General features: G+C 44.6%; 1 protein-coding gene across 1 annotated transcript in view; it reads right to left on the minus strand.

The window, feature by feature from the left end:
* Positions 1 to 14,492, minus strand: part of MTMR10 (myotubularin related protein 10) — a 157,739-nt gene that overhangs the window by 51,776 nt on the left and 91,471 nt on the right. Inside the window, exons 8-10 of the mRNA XM_077470368.1 lie at positions 9,627 to 9,714; positions 9,322 to 9,410; positions 6,289 to 6,419 (exon numbers count right to left, since the gene is read on the minus strand). Coding sequence (XP_077326494.1) covers positions 6,289 to 6,419; positions 9,322 to 9,410; positions 9,627 to 9,714 — 308 coding nt within the window. The remainder of the gene's footprint in view (positions 1 to 6,288; positions 6,420 to 9,321; positions 9,411 to 9,626; positions 9,715 to 14,492) is intronic.

Consider the following 14,492-nt stretch of genomic DNA (forward strand, 5'->3'; position numbering starts at 1 on the left):
ATGACATAGTAATGCCTACAGTCGTTCTGACACTCTGCGAGCAGAGGTGATAGCACCCAAAAAAGCCACCACCTGGGATAGAGCAAGCAGAAGAACCTCCCAAATTTTTTCAAAGCGAGGCTCCTGTAGAACCAAACGTACCAAGAGTAGATCCCATGGCGGTAGAAGCGACCGCATTGGTGCCTCCTGGCATCCACGCTGTGGCCGATTGATGGCCACAGCGTGGATGTGAATTTCCGGGAGGCCGTCATATGATGGCCTCCCCTGTGCACGCTCCCTGCGCGTGCCCTGATCACCGAGTCACTGAGACTCGGGTGATCACCGATCCGAGTAAGGGGCCGGTCACGGCCCCTTATTATGTGATCAGCTGTCAGCCAATGACAACTGATCACATGATGTAAACAAAATCTTGATGATAGTTTTTTTTTTCTCCTCACGCTGACAGAGGAGAAAAAACAAAAACAAAAAAACGGATCACCGGCTTATCTTAAAGAGACATCGGTCCCGAAAAGGAAGAGGCAATTATGCCTCATTAATAGAGTAACAGTGCCCACAAGTGCCACCTATCGATGCCCACTAGTGGTGCCAATCAGTGCCACCTAGAGGTGCTGCCTAACAGTGTAACCGATCAGTGCCCATCACTGCTACCCATCAGTGCCCATCACTGCCGCCTCATCAGCGTACATCAATGACAGACAAAAATTACCCGTTATAAAATGTTAAAACAAAAGAAGAAAAAATTTGAACAAATTTGAACAAATTTAGTCTTTTTTAAATGCAAAATCGCACAGGTGATCAAATGCCACCAAAAGAAAGCTCTATTAGGGGGAAACAAAATGATAAAAATTTAATATGGGTACAGTGTTGTATGACCTGTCACTCAAAGTGCGACAGCGCTGAAAGCTGAAAATTGGTCTGGATAGGAGGGGGGTTTAAGTGCCCAGTAAGCAAGTGGTTAAGAGTACGCACCAAAGAGTGCGTGACCAGGGGATGCCGAAGAAAACTGCCAAGGCCAACACCTGGCCCTTGATGGTACTCGAGGCCATGTTCTGCTCAATCCCCCTGTGAAGGAAGGTCAAAATCTGAGCCGAGAAAGAATAAGGGTAAATGGCAAGTGCCTCACATCAGGATATGCATGCAATCCATGTCCGGTGGTAAATCTTCCCAGAGGAAGGCTTCCTAGCCTTCAGCAGCGTCGTAACTTCAGCACTTGGCTCATAACAGTGAGGCCTTCAAAAACTAGCAACTTAAGCAGGATGGAAGATCGGCCCTTGGGACAGCAGAAACTCCCTGAGAGGCAGTTGCCAAGGGACATCAGCGACCAAGTCGGTGTACCAAGATCGACAAGACCATCCGGGCCCACTAGAATGACTGGAATCCCTTCGGCCACAATCCTGTGCTAAAGCCACGGCAGAATCTTGAGAGGAGAGGTGTAGATCTGACTATACCAGCCCCACGGGGCCACCAGAGCGTCTGCAGTGTCCACCAGAGGAGCCATGACCTTGCCAGAAACCTCAGTACCATTTCATTAAGCCGGGATGCAAACAGTGTTCCACTGAGACATTCAATGAAACGTTGTGGTGAAGGGACCACCTCGTGGACCAACACTAGCCGACTGAGGCAACTACCTGCCATTTCTGCCATATTTTCCTCTCCTAGAATGCACACAGCGGAGAAGGCCGGTACAAGGCGTTCTGCCCACTGGAGGATTCTGGCTACTGTCAGGGCTGCCAACGCACTCTTCGTTCCGCCTTGGTGATTGATAGACCACCCCTGTGGCATCATCCGACTGGATCCGCACCCGCCGACCTCCATGATCCACACAGTCTGATCACTCGAAGTCCCAGGATATCGATCGGCAGTTCGGATTCCCCCAGCATCCAATGACCCTGAGCAAAACCCAGTCCCAGGACACCTCCCCATCCAGACAGACTGGCATTGGTGTCCAATACAAGGGGAGAAATGATGTGCCCTGCTGAAATCCCAGAGAGCAAAGCCACCAGACCAGACCAGACCAGACCAGGCCCCCCCCCCGTTTTCTGGCTCAGCCAAATCTGAGAGCCCAGAGACCAACACCCACATGCAGGACCGCAGGTAAGCTCACCTGCAAGACAACAGTAGTTGAAATGTAGCATGCAACTTCTGGAGTTTGTTCAGAGGAAGAAACACTCTGGCCAGAGATGAAACCAGAGTCAGGCCCAGATAATCCAATTTTCTGGAAGGAGCCAGAGCAGACTTCAGGTAGTATAGAAGCCAACTGAAAACTGAAGTCTACATAGCGAGCTACGCCGCCCCTCAGTGTAGCCGAGGACTCTGCTCACAGAAGATCATCCAAGCAGCCCAGGACTGCAATCCCCGCTGACGTAACCCTGCCAAAACTGGGGTCAACACCTTTATGCGTACGCGAGGGGTGGAGGCGAGACCAAAAGTCAACACTGCAAGCTGAAAATGCTCTTTTTCCACAGTAAAATAGAGGAAGTGTTGGTGTCTGGCACATATTGGAGTGCGTAAATAAGCATCCGTGATGTCGATAGAAGCTCGAGTCCCCATGATGAAGGGACACCACCACCGCGTGGACTGACTCCATTCTGACCTTCTATACCCACTGGAATCGGAACATGAACACCCTGAAGCAACAGGGCTTGCACAGCTCCAAGGGGAACTGCCAAAAGTCCGGTGACAGATACAAATTGGAAGGAAAAAACCCTTTTCGGGGTTCAATGCAGGAACACTAGGACATAGGTGAGGGTGTGCCTTCATGCTGAAGGGGCCTTGTCTTTGGGTCTAGGGAGCGCTGCTCTCAGCTCGCCAGATCAGGTCCATTGCATGCCGAGAAGGACCACATATGCTACGAGGCCACCCCCCATTTCAAACTGTGAAAGACATTTAGACTTCCCTCCTGTGAGAGACTCGTAACAATGTCAACCAGGGTATTCCCAAACAGACAATTGCCTTGAAATGGCAAATCAGTCAGAGCTTTTTTTTTTAAGAAGCTCAGTCCGCAGACCAACACTTAAGCCCTAATACATGTCTAAGCACCATTGCAGAAACAGAGAGCTTGGCAACCAAGGGAACTGCGTCCAAGAAGCATTGCATACAAACTGCAGCTCCCTGACCAACTAGTCCTCCAACTCACCGAAAGCAGAGGAAATCTGCTCCCCCTCCAGGTATGTCCACCGGAACCTTAAAAGCTGGAGACTCCTCTACCAGAATCATGGGGGGGGGGCGGGGGTAGACAGTGTCCAAAGCACCTAAGCCAGAGACTTGAGCCTCACTGGGCGAAGGGGGGGGGGTGTGGAGGAGAACCCCAGAGGGACTGACCACCCCAGGGAGTACCCGCACCCCACTCCATTCCAGGGAAGGAGAGGAGGGGGCCCCTTACTTACCGCTCCGGCGAGTGCACGGCCCTGGCCCTGGGGGGGGGGGGGGGGGGGGCAGTCGTTCGACCATGAAGAGTGCTGTGACAAAGGCTGAGACCCGGACGTATGTGACCTCACAAGATGTTTAACTCGCAGGGCCAGCTCCCGTCCAGTGGGGCTATGTTGCGGCCGACCTAGCTCGTAGCTCCGGTCTGCACAAACTCACTAGCCAGACTAGGGAGACCACTGGATCTTAGCGTCCAGCCCATCGCCCAGTCCGGCAGTTCATTGTAGATCTCACAGGAGAAAAATCCAAGAGAAAAAAAAAAAAAAAAAAGTAGTTTAACTGCTTCCTGCCCGCTGGCCATCAAGGCTCTCGTCCTGGGTGGCCGTCATATGACGGTCTCCCAGAATGACTGCTCTCGCGCGCCTATGGGGGCACGCATCGTGGCGATCGGTGGTGCAGTCTGTCAATTTGACACACCACTACACCAATCTCAGTAAAGAGCCTCTGACGGAGGTTCTTTACCACGTGATCAGCCCTGTCCAAGCATGGCTGATCACGATGTAAACAGAAGAGCTGTTGATTGGCTTTTCCTCACCTCGCGTCTGACAGACACAAGTAGAGGAGAGCTGATCAGCTGCTCTAGTGACGGGGGGGGACGGGGGGGGACGGGGGGGGGGGGGGTCTGTGCTGATTCATCAGCACAGCCCCCTCGGATGAGCACCCAGGACCACCAGGGAAGCAACCCTAGACCACTAGGGAAATGCCAATCAGTGCCCATCCCCAGTGCCATCAGTGCTGCCCATAAGTACACAGTGTAGCATTTAAGTGCCCATCAGTACCACCCATGAGTGCCCAGTGCCACCCATCATTGCACATCAGTGCCGCCCATGAGTGCCCAGTGGTGCCCATCATTGCACATCAGTGTTGCCCATCAGTGCCCATCATCAGTGAAGGAGAAAACGTACTTATTTACAAAATTTTTATAACCGAAACAAAAGAAAAACTAATTTTTTATTTTTTTTCAAAATTGTAGGTCTTTTTATTTGTTTAGCAAAAAATAAAAAACACAGAGGTGATCAAATACCACCAAAAGAAAGCTCTATTTGTGGGAACAAAATTATAAAAATTCTGTTTGGGTACAGTGTAGCATATCCACGCAACTATCATTTAAACAGTGACAGCGCTGAAAATTAGCTTGGGCAGGAAGGGGGTGTACGTGCCCTGTATTGAGGTGGATAAAAAGCAAAAACAAAAAATTGCCAGGACCAGAGATCCCAGCAGGGAACTAGATCCTTACTTCTGACTAGGCAGAAAAAAACTGAATGCCTATAGCAGAGAGGGGGGTGTTTATCACCTAGGACTGCCCATAAGCATAGCCCAAGTCTTTTTTCTGCCTAGTGTCCTACTCCTGTAGGCAATATAACCCTATGGTTCTCAATAATGGAGCGCTGTGTCTGTCAATGAATGAAAGAGAAATTTCCTTTTTGGTGAGAGATACTCCCAGTAGGAACACGTCTAAAGGGATGCAGGCCCGACAGCTTTCCTCAATAGAACTCTCCAGCTGCACAACGGACAGATAATTATGAAACCACTCCCATTAGGCCCACTCCCAGAACAGACACACAGACAAACGCACAGGTATTTCTTCAGAATAACAAAAAGGTAGAAATGTACATAGATCACCCAGAGGGGAATGTTTTTTTTCTCAACAAAAGTGGAGTTACGCTTTAAGCTTTGACAATAAAACCTAGAAGTCGATTGGTTACTTTGCACTGCTGCAGATTTCATATTCTGTGTGCAACAGTTTTAGTAAATCCCTCCCACTATGTAAAGCATTCTGTGAATGAGCAAGAGGAAAGAAGGATAAGGCAGTGCAGCTGGGGTGTCAGGGCACCAGAAGTATAGCTTCCAGAAGATGGCATACACCTCGTTGCACTTAGGAGACCATTCACATTGTTTTGTAGTGCAGAGACATGCAGCAGGGGCTGGGGTGATGTGTGTTGTATTGCTCTATTATATCACACAGCTCTTCTTTTGGTGAAGTTTATGTGATGTCCACATACTGACACTTCATTCATGTCAACACACAGCGGCTCGTTCCGAAGTGCTTGCTGTGGGGTGACATGCAGGACCACCCAGAGAGGTAAAATATTCTGCACACATGTTGCATAATTTTGAATATCTCGGGAACACAGAGAAGCATTGCATTCTGGTAAGAACATGAGAACTATTGTTTTCTGTGTTTCATTTCAATTACCTGCATTCATCCATGAGGAAAATTATTGTGTGAATGGATCCTTACTACTTGTGTGCTTGCAGATTTGAAATGCTTACCCTTTCCCTGGAGTTCTTCTTCAAAGCCAAACACTCAGGGAAATTGTATTTGAGAATATGGTAATACAGAAATAGTCAACATCTCAATAAGACAGGTGTAGCCCAAGTCAGTAACTGACAAGGTAAATGTATTTTATAGCTAAAAAGGCAGTGCAAATTTATGGAGAAAACAAAAAACAAAAAAAACGCACCCTTTGTAAAATAGTAACTATCATCAAGCTGCTGTATATGCCTGTCCAGGCTTTAGTGTCTAATGAACAAGGTTCAAATTTTAATCATTGGCATGCAAAAAAATTAAACACGCCTGTCCAGCCCCACACAACAAGCAAAATCTTACCAACAGGCACAAAGACTACATCGATATCCTCATTTCATGACACTAACTTATGAACACACTGACAAAAAAAAAAAAAAGTGAGGTTTCACCTTAAATCAGGCTGATTATTTTATATATAAATCATGACTGTTCAGTAGAGTAGTGCAATGATGATCTAGTCATGTGCAGTTACGAAATGATTTTGATAAATCTTAAATTCCTGCTCTTTGCATTAACAAACTGAAGTACTTTGTAACGTTCGGTGCACTCACCGTTTACACACAACTGCTTGAGCTTGTTAAAAGCACCCCGAATGTCCTGGATAGTTGGGAGGCCATGGTCTAGGTCACATCTGTAAACATCACTCCTCAGTGGGTGACTACGGGTGATTCCACCACACACCCTAAACAAAGAAAAGAAGGTTGATCTTTAAGAAGATTGTTTTAAATAGTCTTGAAAATCTTCTAGTATGCTTGTAGGTTTATCTTCAAGATAATTCTTCTGATACGTTTAAGCTACAAAAACGAGGCATGATCGAATGGCAGCAGACAGAAGCTTTGATGTGTATGGACCAATACCAAGAACAGAAAGTTTGCCTTTTATTACGTGGAGCTCAAAGGGAATTGAAAAGATTGAAGGGAATGTGCACATCAGCAAAATTAAAATCATCACTTCCAACAGTATATAGTGGAGCTCTGGCAGTCAAGATTGTAAACTCTAAAGAGTAAGGAATGATAACAATCCTGTAATATAATAAGAAGGGTCCAAAAATCTTAAAGTGGAACTAAGGGTTAAAAAAAAAAAAATTTTTTATTGCATAAGAGATGTCTCTCTTCTACAAGTACGTACACTTATCTGCCAACTCGCAATCCTATGTGTAATTTACACTAAGCTGAACATGCACAGTTTAGTTTACATTCTGGCATCCCTCACGTCATTCCATGCTGTCTAATCAAAACAGCCAAAAACTGGCACCTGGAAGAATCTGGGGAGTAAATGCCAGCACCAGCAAGAGACTGCCTGAGAGTCAGACCACTGGAACCAAGATACGCATGTGTGCCTTTAGTTTTGCTTTAAAGTTTAAGCAGAAGTGGTAATTAATTTCTACTAACAAATGATAAAAACAACCTCTGTAATAGTCTAATTATATTCATGCGTCAAAATGTAAATAGAATAGAAACAATGCACAAGTGCCTCTTTCTATTCATATGGTTGATAACCTGCAGTTTTTAACATAGCCCCTTTGTACTACTCTGCTCAGCATTGCACTCCATGTTCCTGCTCTGAAATCTTTTTCCTGTTGTGCTACCAGTATACATACACAATAGGCATTGTTTTTCCCTTTCAACCCCAGCTTGCCTTTCAGTTTTCATTGTCCAGCATGGAAACACTGCTCGTGGAACTTTAGGCAGGTCATATATGGTGCAATTTTCTTTCCCGCAACCATAGGCTGCAGGAAAGAAAATCGTGCCTCCTGTGTAGTGAATATTGCTAGAGGCTATGGACACTGGCAATAATCACATGCTGGTTAAACCAAAGTCGATCGATGGATAGACTTCGGCACAATCAGCCTGTCCATACATGGATTGAATTTCGGCTGGTTCAGCAGGGACAAACTTGAATCATCTTTGGCCGGCTTTACATCCATGCACATATTTTTAATATCACTTAAAATGATCCTCATTGCACTTATTTTGAAAAAAATATTTTTCCTTAAGGGGTCATTCCCAACAGATACTTCTGATTTTGGCAGACATTGTGCAAGCCGCTGACCGTTACAAGCATGACTCCCAAAGTCAGAGGCACGACGGGACTTGTAGTTCTGCAAAAGCTGGAGGACCACAGGTTGAGCACCTATAGTATCTCACAAAATAGTGTACAACCCCCACATTTTTGTAAAAATTTTATTATATCTTTTCATGTAACACTGAAAAAAGACACTTGTGTGAATGGGGAGCAGGTGTGAAATTTGGTGTTATCACTTTCACTCTCATACTGGTCACTGGAAGTTCAACATGGCACCTCGTGGCAAAGATTTCTCGGAGAATCTAAAAAAAAATTATTAATTGTTGCTCTACCTAAAGATGGTCTAGGCTATAAGAAGATTGCCAAAACCCTGAAACTGAGCTGCAGCATGGTGGCCAAGATCATACAGCGGTTTAACAGGACAAGTTCTACTCAGACCCCATGGCCTCGCCATGGTCAACCAAAGAAGTTGAGTGCACGTGTTCAGCATCATATCCAGAGGATGTCTTTGAGGAACAGATGTATGAGTGCTGCCAGCATTGCTTCAGAGGCTGAAGGGGTTGGGGGTCAGCCTGTCAGTGCTCAAACCATACACAGCACACTGCATCAAATTGGTCTGCATGGCTGTCATCCCAGACGGAAGCCTCTTCTAAAGATGATGTATAAGAAAGCCCAAAAACAGTTTGCTGAAGACAAGTAGACTAAAGACATGGATTACTGGCACCATGTCCTGTGGTCTGATGAGACAAAGATAAACGTATTTGGCTCAGATGGTGTCAAGCATGTGTGGCGGCAACCAGGTGTGGAGTACAGACAAGTGTGACTTGCTTACAGTCAAGCATGGTGGTGGGAGTGTCATGGTCTGGAGCTGCATGAGTGCTGCTGGAACTGTAGTATTCCAACATGATAACCCCAAACACACCTCCAAGAAGACCACTGCCTTGCTAAAGAAGCTGAGGGGAAAGGTGATGGACTGGCCAAGCATGAATCCAGACTAAACCCTATTGAGCATCGGTGGGGCATCCTCAAACAGAAGGTAGAGGAGCACAATGTCTCAACATCCACCAGCTCTGTGATGTCGTCATGGAGGAGTGGAAGAGGACTCCAGTGGCAACCTGTGAAGCTCTGGTGAACTCCATGCCCAAAAGGGTTAAGGCAGTGCTAGAAAATGGTGGCCACACAAAATATTGACACCTTGGGCCCAACTTGGAAATTTTCACTTAGGGGTCTACTCAGTTTTGTTGCCAGTGGTTTAGACATTAATGGTTGTGTTTTGAGTTATTTTGAGGGGCAACAAATTGACACTGTTATACAAGCTGTACACTCACTACTTTACATTGTAGCAAAGTGTAATTTCTTCAGTGTTGTCACATGGAAAGATATAGTAAAATATTTACAAAAATGTGAACGGTGTACTCACTTTTGGGAAATACTGTATGACCTAAAACAAGGATGTGTACCACCAGTGATAATTATCCAACATCTGAAGGTAGGCTGCTTTCATGGTTATAAAGTATGCATTTCACTCCTTCCCTTTCTGGAATTTACAACCCCCTTACCTTTGGTCTATTTTGCGTTGATGTAACAGGTCCTTGATGCTTGCCATCCTCACAAGAGCACTTCCATTAGAATGGTTCCAGCACCACAGCTGCATAAAACAAAAAAAAGGTCACATCCAAAACAGCAAATGTTACACCCCCTCTGCCTAAACTGGACTCTAGCGGTACAAATGCTTTTAAGTCTTGGATGGATCATCTAACAACCACTTAAAGCTTCTGCAGCAATAAATGCTATATATAAATAATTTAAGATCTAGAAAGTCAACATCATTGCCTGTAAAAGGCTTCAGTCAATACATACTCACTGGCATGCGTCTTCCAAAAAACGAGTATGAATACTGCTTTAGGTCTGTATCTGCCAAAGAGGAGGGAACAACAAAGTACTCTGGAAGGCTAGAAAGACACAGAAAACCTGCTATTAGTTATGTACATATTTAAACAAATGGACCGAGATTGTAGTCCGTTAATCACTGTGGCATTTACTTCAGTCAATGGTTGTAAAGAATTCCAAAACACGCTTAACATGCTAAATTAACAAATACAATTTAATTTCAGGTTACCCCCTTTTACCATATTAATGCAGACAAATGCAGTCAATTTAAAGCGACAGGCACTGTGAAATTAATGAAAATACTGCACCTTGTAGGTAAGTTGTAACTGCAAAATAAGCATGAAGAGAAAATACTTGCAGTTACTGTCAATGCAATGTTCATTATAAAAGTAAGTTGGTGGCAAAGTTCTATCCATTCTAAGCCCTTGTACACACGGTCAGAGATTCCGTCGGAATGTTTCCTATCGGACCGTTTTGTCGGATATTCCAACGGACCAATTTTGCCGGTAAAATTTTCTGACAAAATGCTCCTATCGGACATACTCCGATCATGTGTAGCCTACTCCGACGGACAAAGTGCCACACATGCTCAGAACAAATTCCTAGACCAAAGCTATTGGCTACTAGCCTGAACGTAGTCCTGTCGTAATGAAATAATGTCATCACGTTATGTACAATCGGATTTTCCGACAACTTAGTCCAACCGTGTGTATGCAACATCACTTCCGGACCTCTTCCGGAATGAATCCATTGGAATTACTCCGACGGATTTGGTTGTCGGAATCTCCGACCGTGTGTACAAGGGCTAAGACAAACTGTATTTTCAAGGGCAGCTTCACCTCCAAAATATTTTAGTTCTTGGTTGAATTACCATGCGTTTATTTTTTATTTTTATTAATGATGAGCTCGGGTGTCCTCCAAACTGCTCTTTAGCCTGAACTCTGAAGTCCCACTTTACTATACGCCAATGAGCTGTGTCATTCTCCACCCCAAAGCTTCTGTGAGCTACAAGAAAGGGAAAGACCTGCCATCGCTTGCTGGAGTCCAAAAAAATAGGAATTCAGGCTAGAGAGGAGTTCAGAGAATGCGAATGCTCATCTCTTCTTGCCATTAAATGGCCAAGGAGTTATTGTGTTTTAAAGAAGATCCACAATTATAGGCACATACTATCTTAAGCAGAATCCAAAGGGTTGGTATGACACCAGTACTCCCTTTGCAAGATCACAGCAAAGGGGATTTGAGTGGGGATGTCATGCCATTATATTGCTTTCAAGGGATATTGAGAGCCCACTCACACTTTGCTGTTTTTGTGCATTGCGTAAGCGTGGCTTGTATTCTTTTGAATAGGCAGCCAAGACACCAGAGCAGACCAAGAAATATACATGTAGCATTTCTTCAGATGCACACTCCAATGCATGGCAGCACATCACTCTGCATTGAGGTACACTGCAACTCAAGTGGACCAGAGCTGTGCTGCCTTAGTGTGCTGGGGTTCTATTCAAAATCAATAGCACCACAACACACAAATGCAAAGAACATGTGTTGCAGTAACGAAAATATAATTGCATTGCACCACAGTGTACAAGCGTGGTTCAGCCCTCATAGCTTTTGTTAATAAACCCTCCAAGATTAGATTTCAGTTGGCCTTCAAATAAAAAAGTTAATTCTTTCTATGGAAATGCTAAAAATGGCCAAAGGTTTTTGGGAACCCAGGAAGATTGGCCAATGTATGCATGGATGCCAAAACCACCTCTTGCAAATACTGCTGTATCATGACTAGGATATAATAATAATAATAAGTCATAACACCCCTGTAGTTATACCACTGAGTGTCTTTCAGGAGGTCAACTCTATTTTTAGGCAATTGTTACGGCACAATAAAAGGTACCTAGAGTAAAGCTAGAACATCTCCAGAGACCTAAAGATGCCAGAAGACTGGCTATGCCCAACCCCTGGCTGTAGTAACTGGCTGCACAGTTGCAACATTTGTATAAAAAGGTATGGGACATGCCACTGCTCCCCTCCAAACCAATCCTGATTCTTATTTAAATATTCTTTTGCATACAGTTGATGTGCAGAACTTGTCTACTGGCTTGGAGGCTGAGGCCTTTGCCAAATCCAATTGCCTACCTTTAACCTTATTCACAAAGTCTGGAACAAGGCTAGGCAGCTCCAACAAGTGACAGGATTTACCCGTTTTAGTCCTATATGGCACAACTACCCAGAACTAGCCAAACTTCAGCAGACTAGGAGGTGGAGTAAGTGGGGAATTACCCAGTCATATTTTTAGCAATGGCTCACTGTGCTCCTTTGAGAAGTTGAGCGCAATATTCTCCCTCCCTGGGCCCATGCTCTTTTACTACTTTCAGCTTAAACATGTGGTAATGGCACAGGGTCCAGTGATTGAATGGCAGCAATCTTCAACCCATGTTTAATATGATGCCTGAAATGGTTTCTATTAAGGGATTTATATCCAGATGCTATGCAATGCTAGTAAATGATTTCCTGATGTCATTCCCTTTGAAGGTACATGAGCAATTGTGGAGGGATGTGGGCCCCTTTGTTGATGACCAATGGGAAGAGGCCTTGCATGCAGGACCTCAGTGGTCCCTGAATGTGTCTCAGAGACTCATTCAAATGTACATACTCCTGTGAGCTTACTTTACCCCTGCCAGATTACACAAAATAGGTATTTTGGAGTCCGCTACCTGTGGCAAGTGCCTAGGGGATAATGGTGACAAGATTCATTTAACCTGGAGATGCCCAAAACTGAATTGTTATTGGAGGGAGGCAGTGGGCACCATAAATTTGGTGTTCAAAACTTCCATACCTTTAGACCCCAAGCCTTTCCTTTTGGGCATCCTGGATGACCTCCAATTGCAGACTCTCTCGAGAGAGGTGGTTGCTAGAGCTCTTTTCCAAACGTGCCGGGTGTTGCTTAGACATTGGAAGTCCACTAACCCCCCCTTCTCAAAGAATTGTTACATTGTATGGGAGACACTCTCTGACTGGAGAAGTATATCTATCTATCAACATAGGGGCAGGCCTCAAAAATGTTATAACCTGTGGGGCTCATGGTTGGACATACCAGATCTGAGACCACTGGAGTTGGTGATGGATAGATTTATAGGCCAGGGCTGATTTAGGGTTTCCAAATATATGCCGTTAATGCTTAGGACTACGTGCCTTTCAGTCTAACTTGAGGTGGTAGCAGAGATGCTGTTCTTTGGTTTTATCTGCCTGCACTACTGTTTTATGTAGGTGACCTGTAAGATCTCATCTGTTGATGTTCACGGTAATTGTGGATGTCGTCTTCTAGAAATGTTGTACCTACACTGTTGTACTTCCTGTTTTATTTTCTAATTAAGATATTTTTTGATAAAAAAAAATATATATATATATATATATCATAATACTTTTATAATATATATTTTATATAATATAATTTAATATAGCCAAGCATGGGTGCAAGAGTTTACATTAAGAAAAAGTTATCAGTGCTCCAAATGCTTAGAATGGATTTTCTTTACCCAATTTGATCTAAAATAAAAAAATGGAGAAAACTCCACTAACCCAATGGAGTTTACCTGGCACGCATCAAATACCAGATGAGCATGTTGAGTCAGTATCAAGCAGGGACTGGTTAAAACCTACGAGGTCCCCATGTATTTAGAATTTTTATTTTTATGTACACATGCACAATCTTCTATCATATGCTATAAAGTAAAAGACAAGTCAGCTATAAAATGTTATGCATGCCTACATCAAATGCCATATCATAAACTATTACATGAAATTAGTAACACATTGGTACTGTTTACCACTAAATGTTAACTTAAAAGTATCAGCTACAGAAAAACACTTGATAATCCTTTAGCTTTTGTCCAGGTATGGTAAATACAGATTTTAATGGGAGTGCAGGTTGAAGCTTTAAACAAGACTTTGGCAGGCTTTAGCTAGTTTTTACACACACAAAAAAGGTTGTAAAACTTTAAAATGAAAAATGAACAGCATGTCCTATAGCAGGGATATGCAATTAGAAGGTCTCCAACTGTTGCAAAACTACAAGTCCCATCATGCCTCTGCCTCTGGGTGTCATGCTTGTGGCTGTTAGTCCTGCTATGCCTCATGGGAGTTGTAGTTCCGTAACAGCTGGAGGCCCGCTAATTGCATATCCCTGTTCTGTGTACTTGCCTCAATCCAAAGCACCGAGTGTGATTTCTGTCTCTTCTCTACTTCCTCTGCCATCTGCATTAGTCATTTTGGATAGGTTATCCCAATACCACAAAATCTTGGAAGACATTCCTGGCTCCCCAGAACACAGTAGGTGATTGACAGCCACAGCTGTCCATGTTACCCTATGGGACTGTGTATAGAGGGGAGGGGGGAGGGGGATGTCCTTTCCCTCCACCAAGGTCTCAATTTAAACTCCGCTCCCTGCTTAATGCTGTGCAGTGTGCGATGATATATCCCTGCCTTATGGAGCAGAGAAAAAGTCTTTGACCTGTGTGTTTTACAGGGCTGTACAACCTATGCAGGAGCATTTGTTTGATCGTGGAGTATCACCTGGAGTAAATCACTTCAGTGGGTTTACAACCACTTTAAGCTGATCATACACTGTAAGGGCTCTTTCACACGGGGAGGACCTGTGCTCATCCACCCCATGAATATCCGCTTGCTCAGCGGGGATCAATCCGTCGATCCCCGCTGAGCAAGAAGATGACAAGTCTGTCTCTGCACTATGTGCAGGGACGGACCTGTCAGTGCGCTGCTCTCCTCTATGGGAGATCGGATGACGATGGACCGCAGAGTCCGTTGTCACCTGATCTGACTTACGGAT

This window comes from Lithobates pipiens, unplaced genomic scaffold (assembly GCF_037356315.1).
Source record: "Lithobates pipiens isolate NorthernLeopardFrog02 unplaced genomic scaffold, aLitPip1_a1.2 Scaffold_8, whole genome shotgun sequence".
Lineage (NCBI taxonomy): Eukaryota > Metazoa > Chordata > Amphibia > Anura > Ranidae > Lithobates > Lithobates pipiens.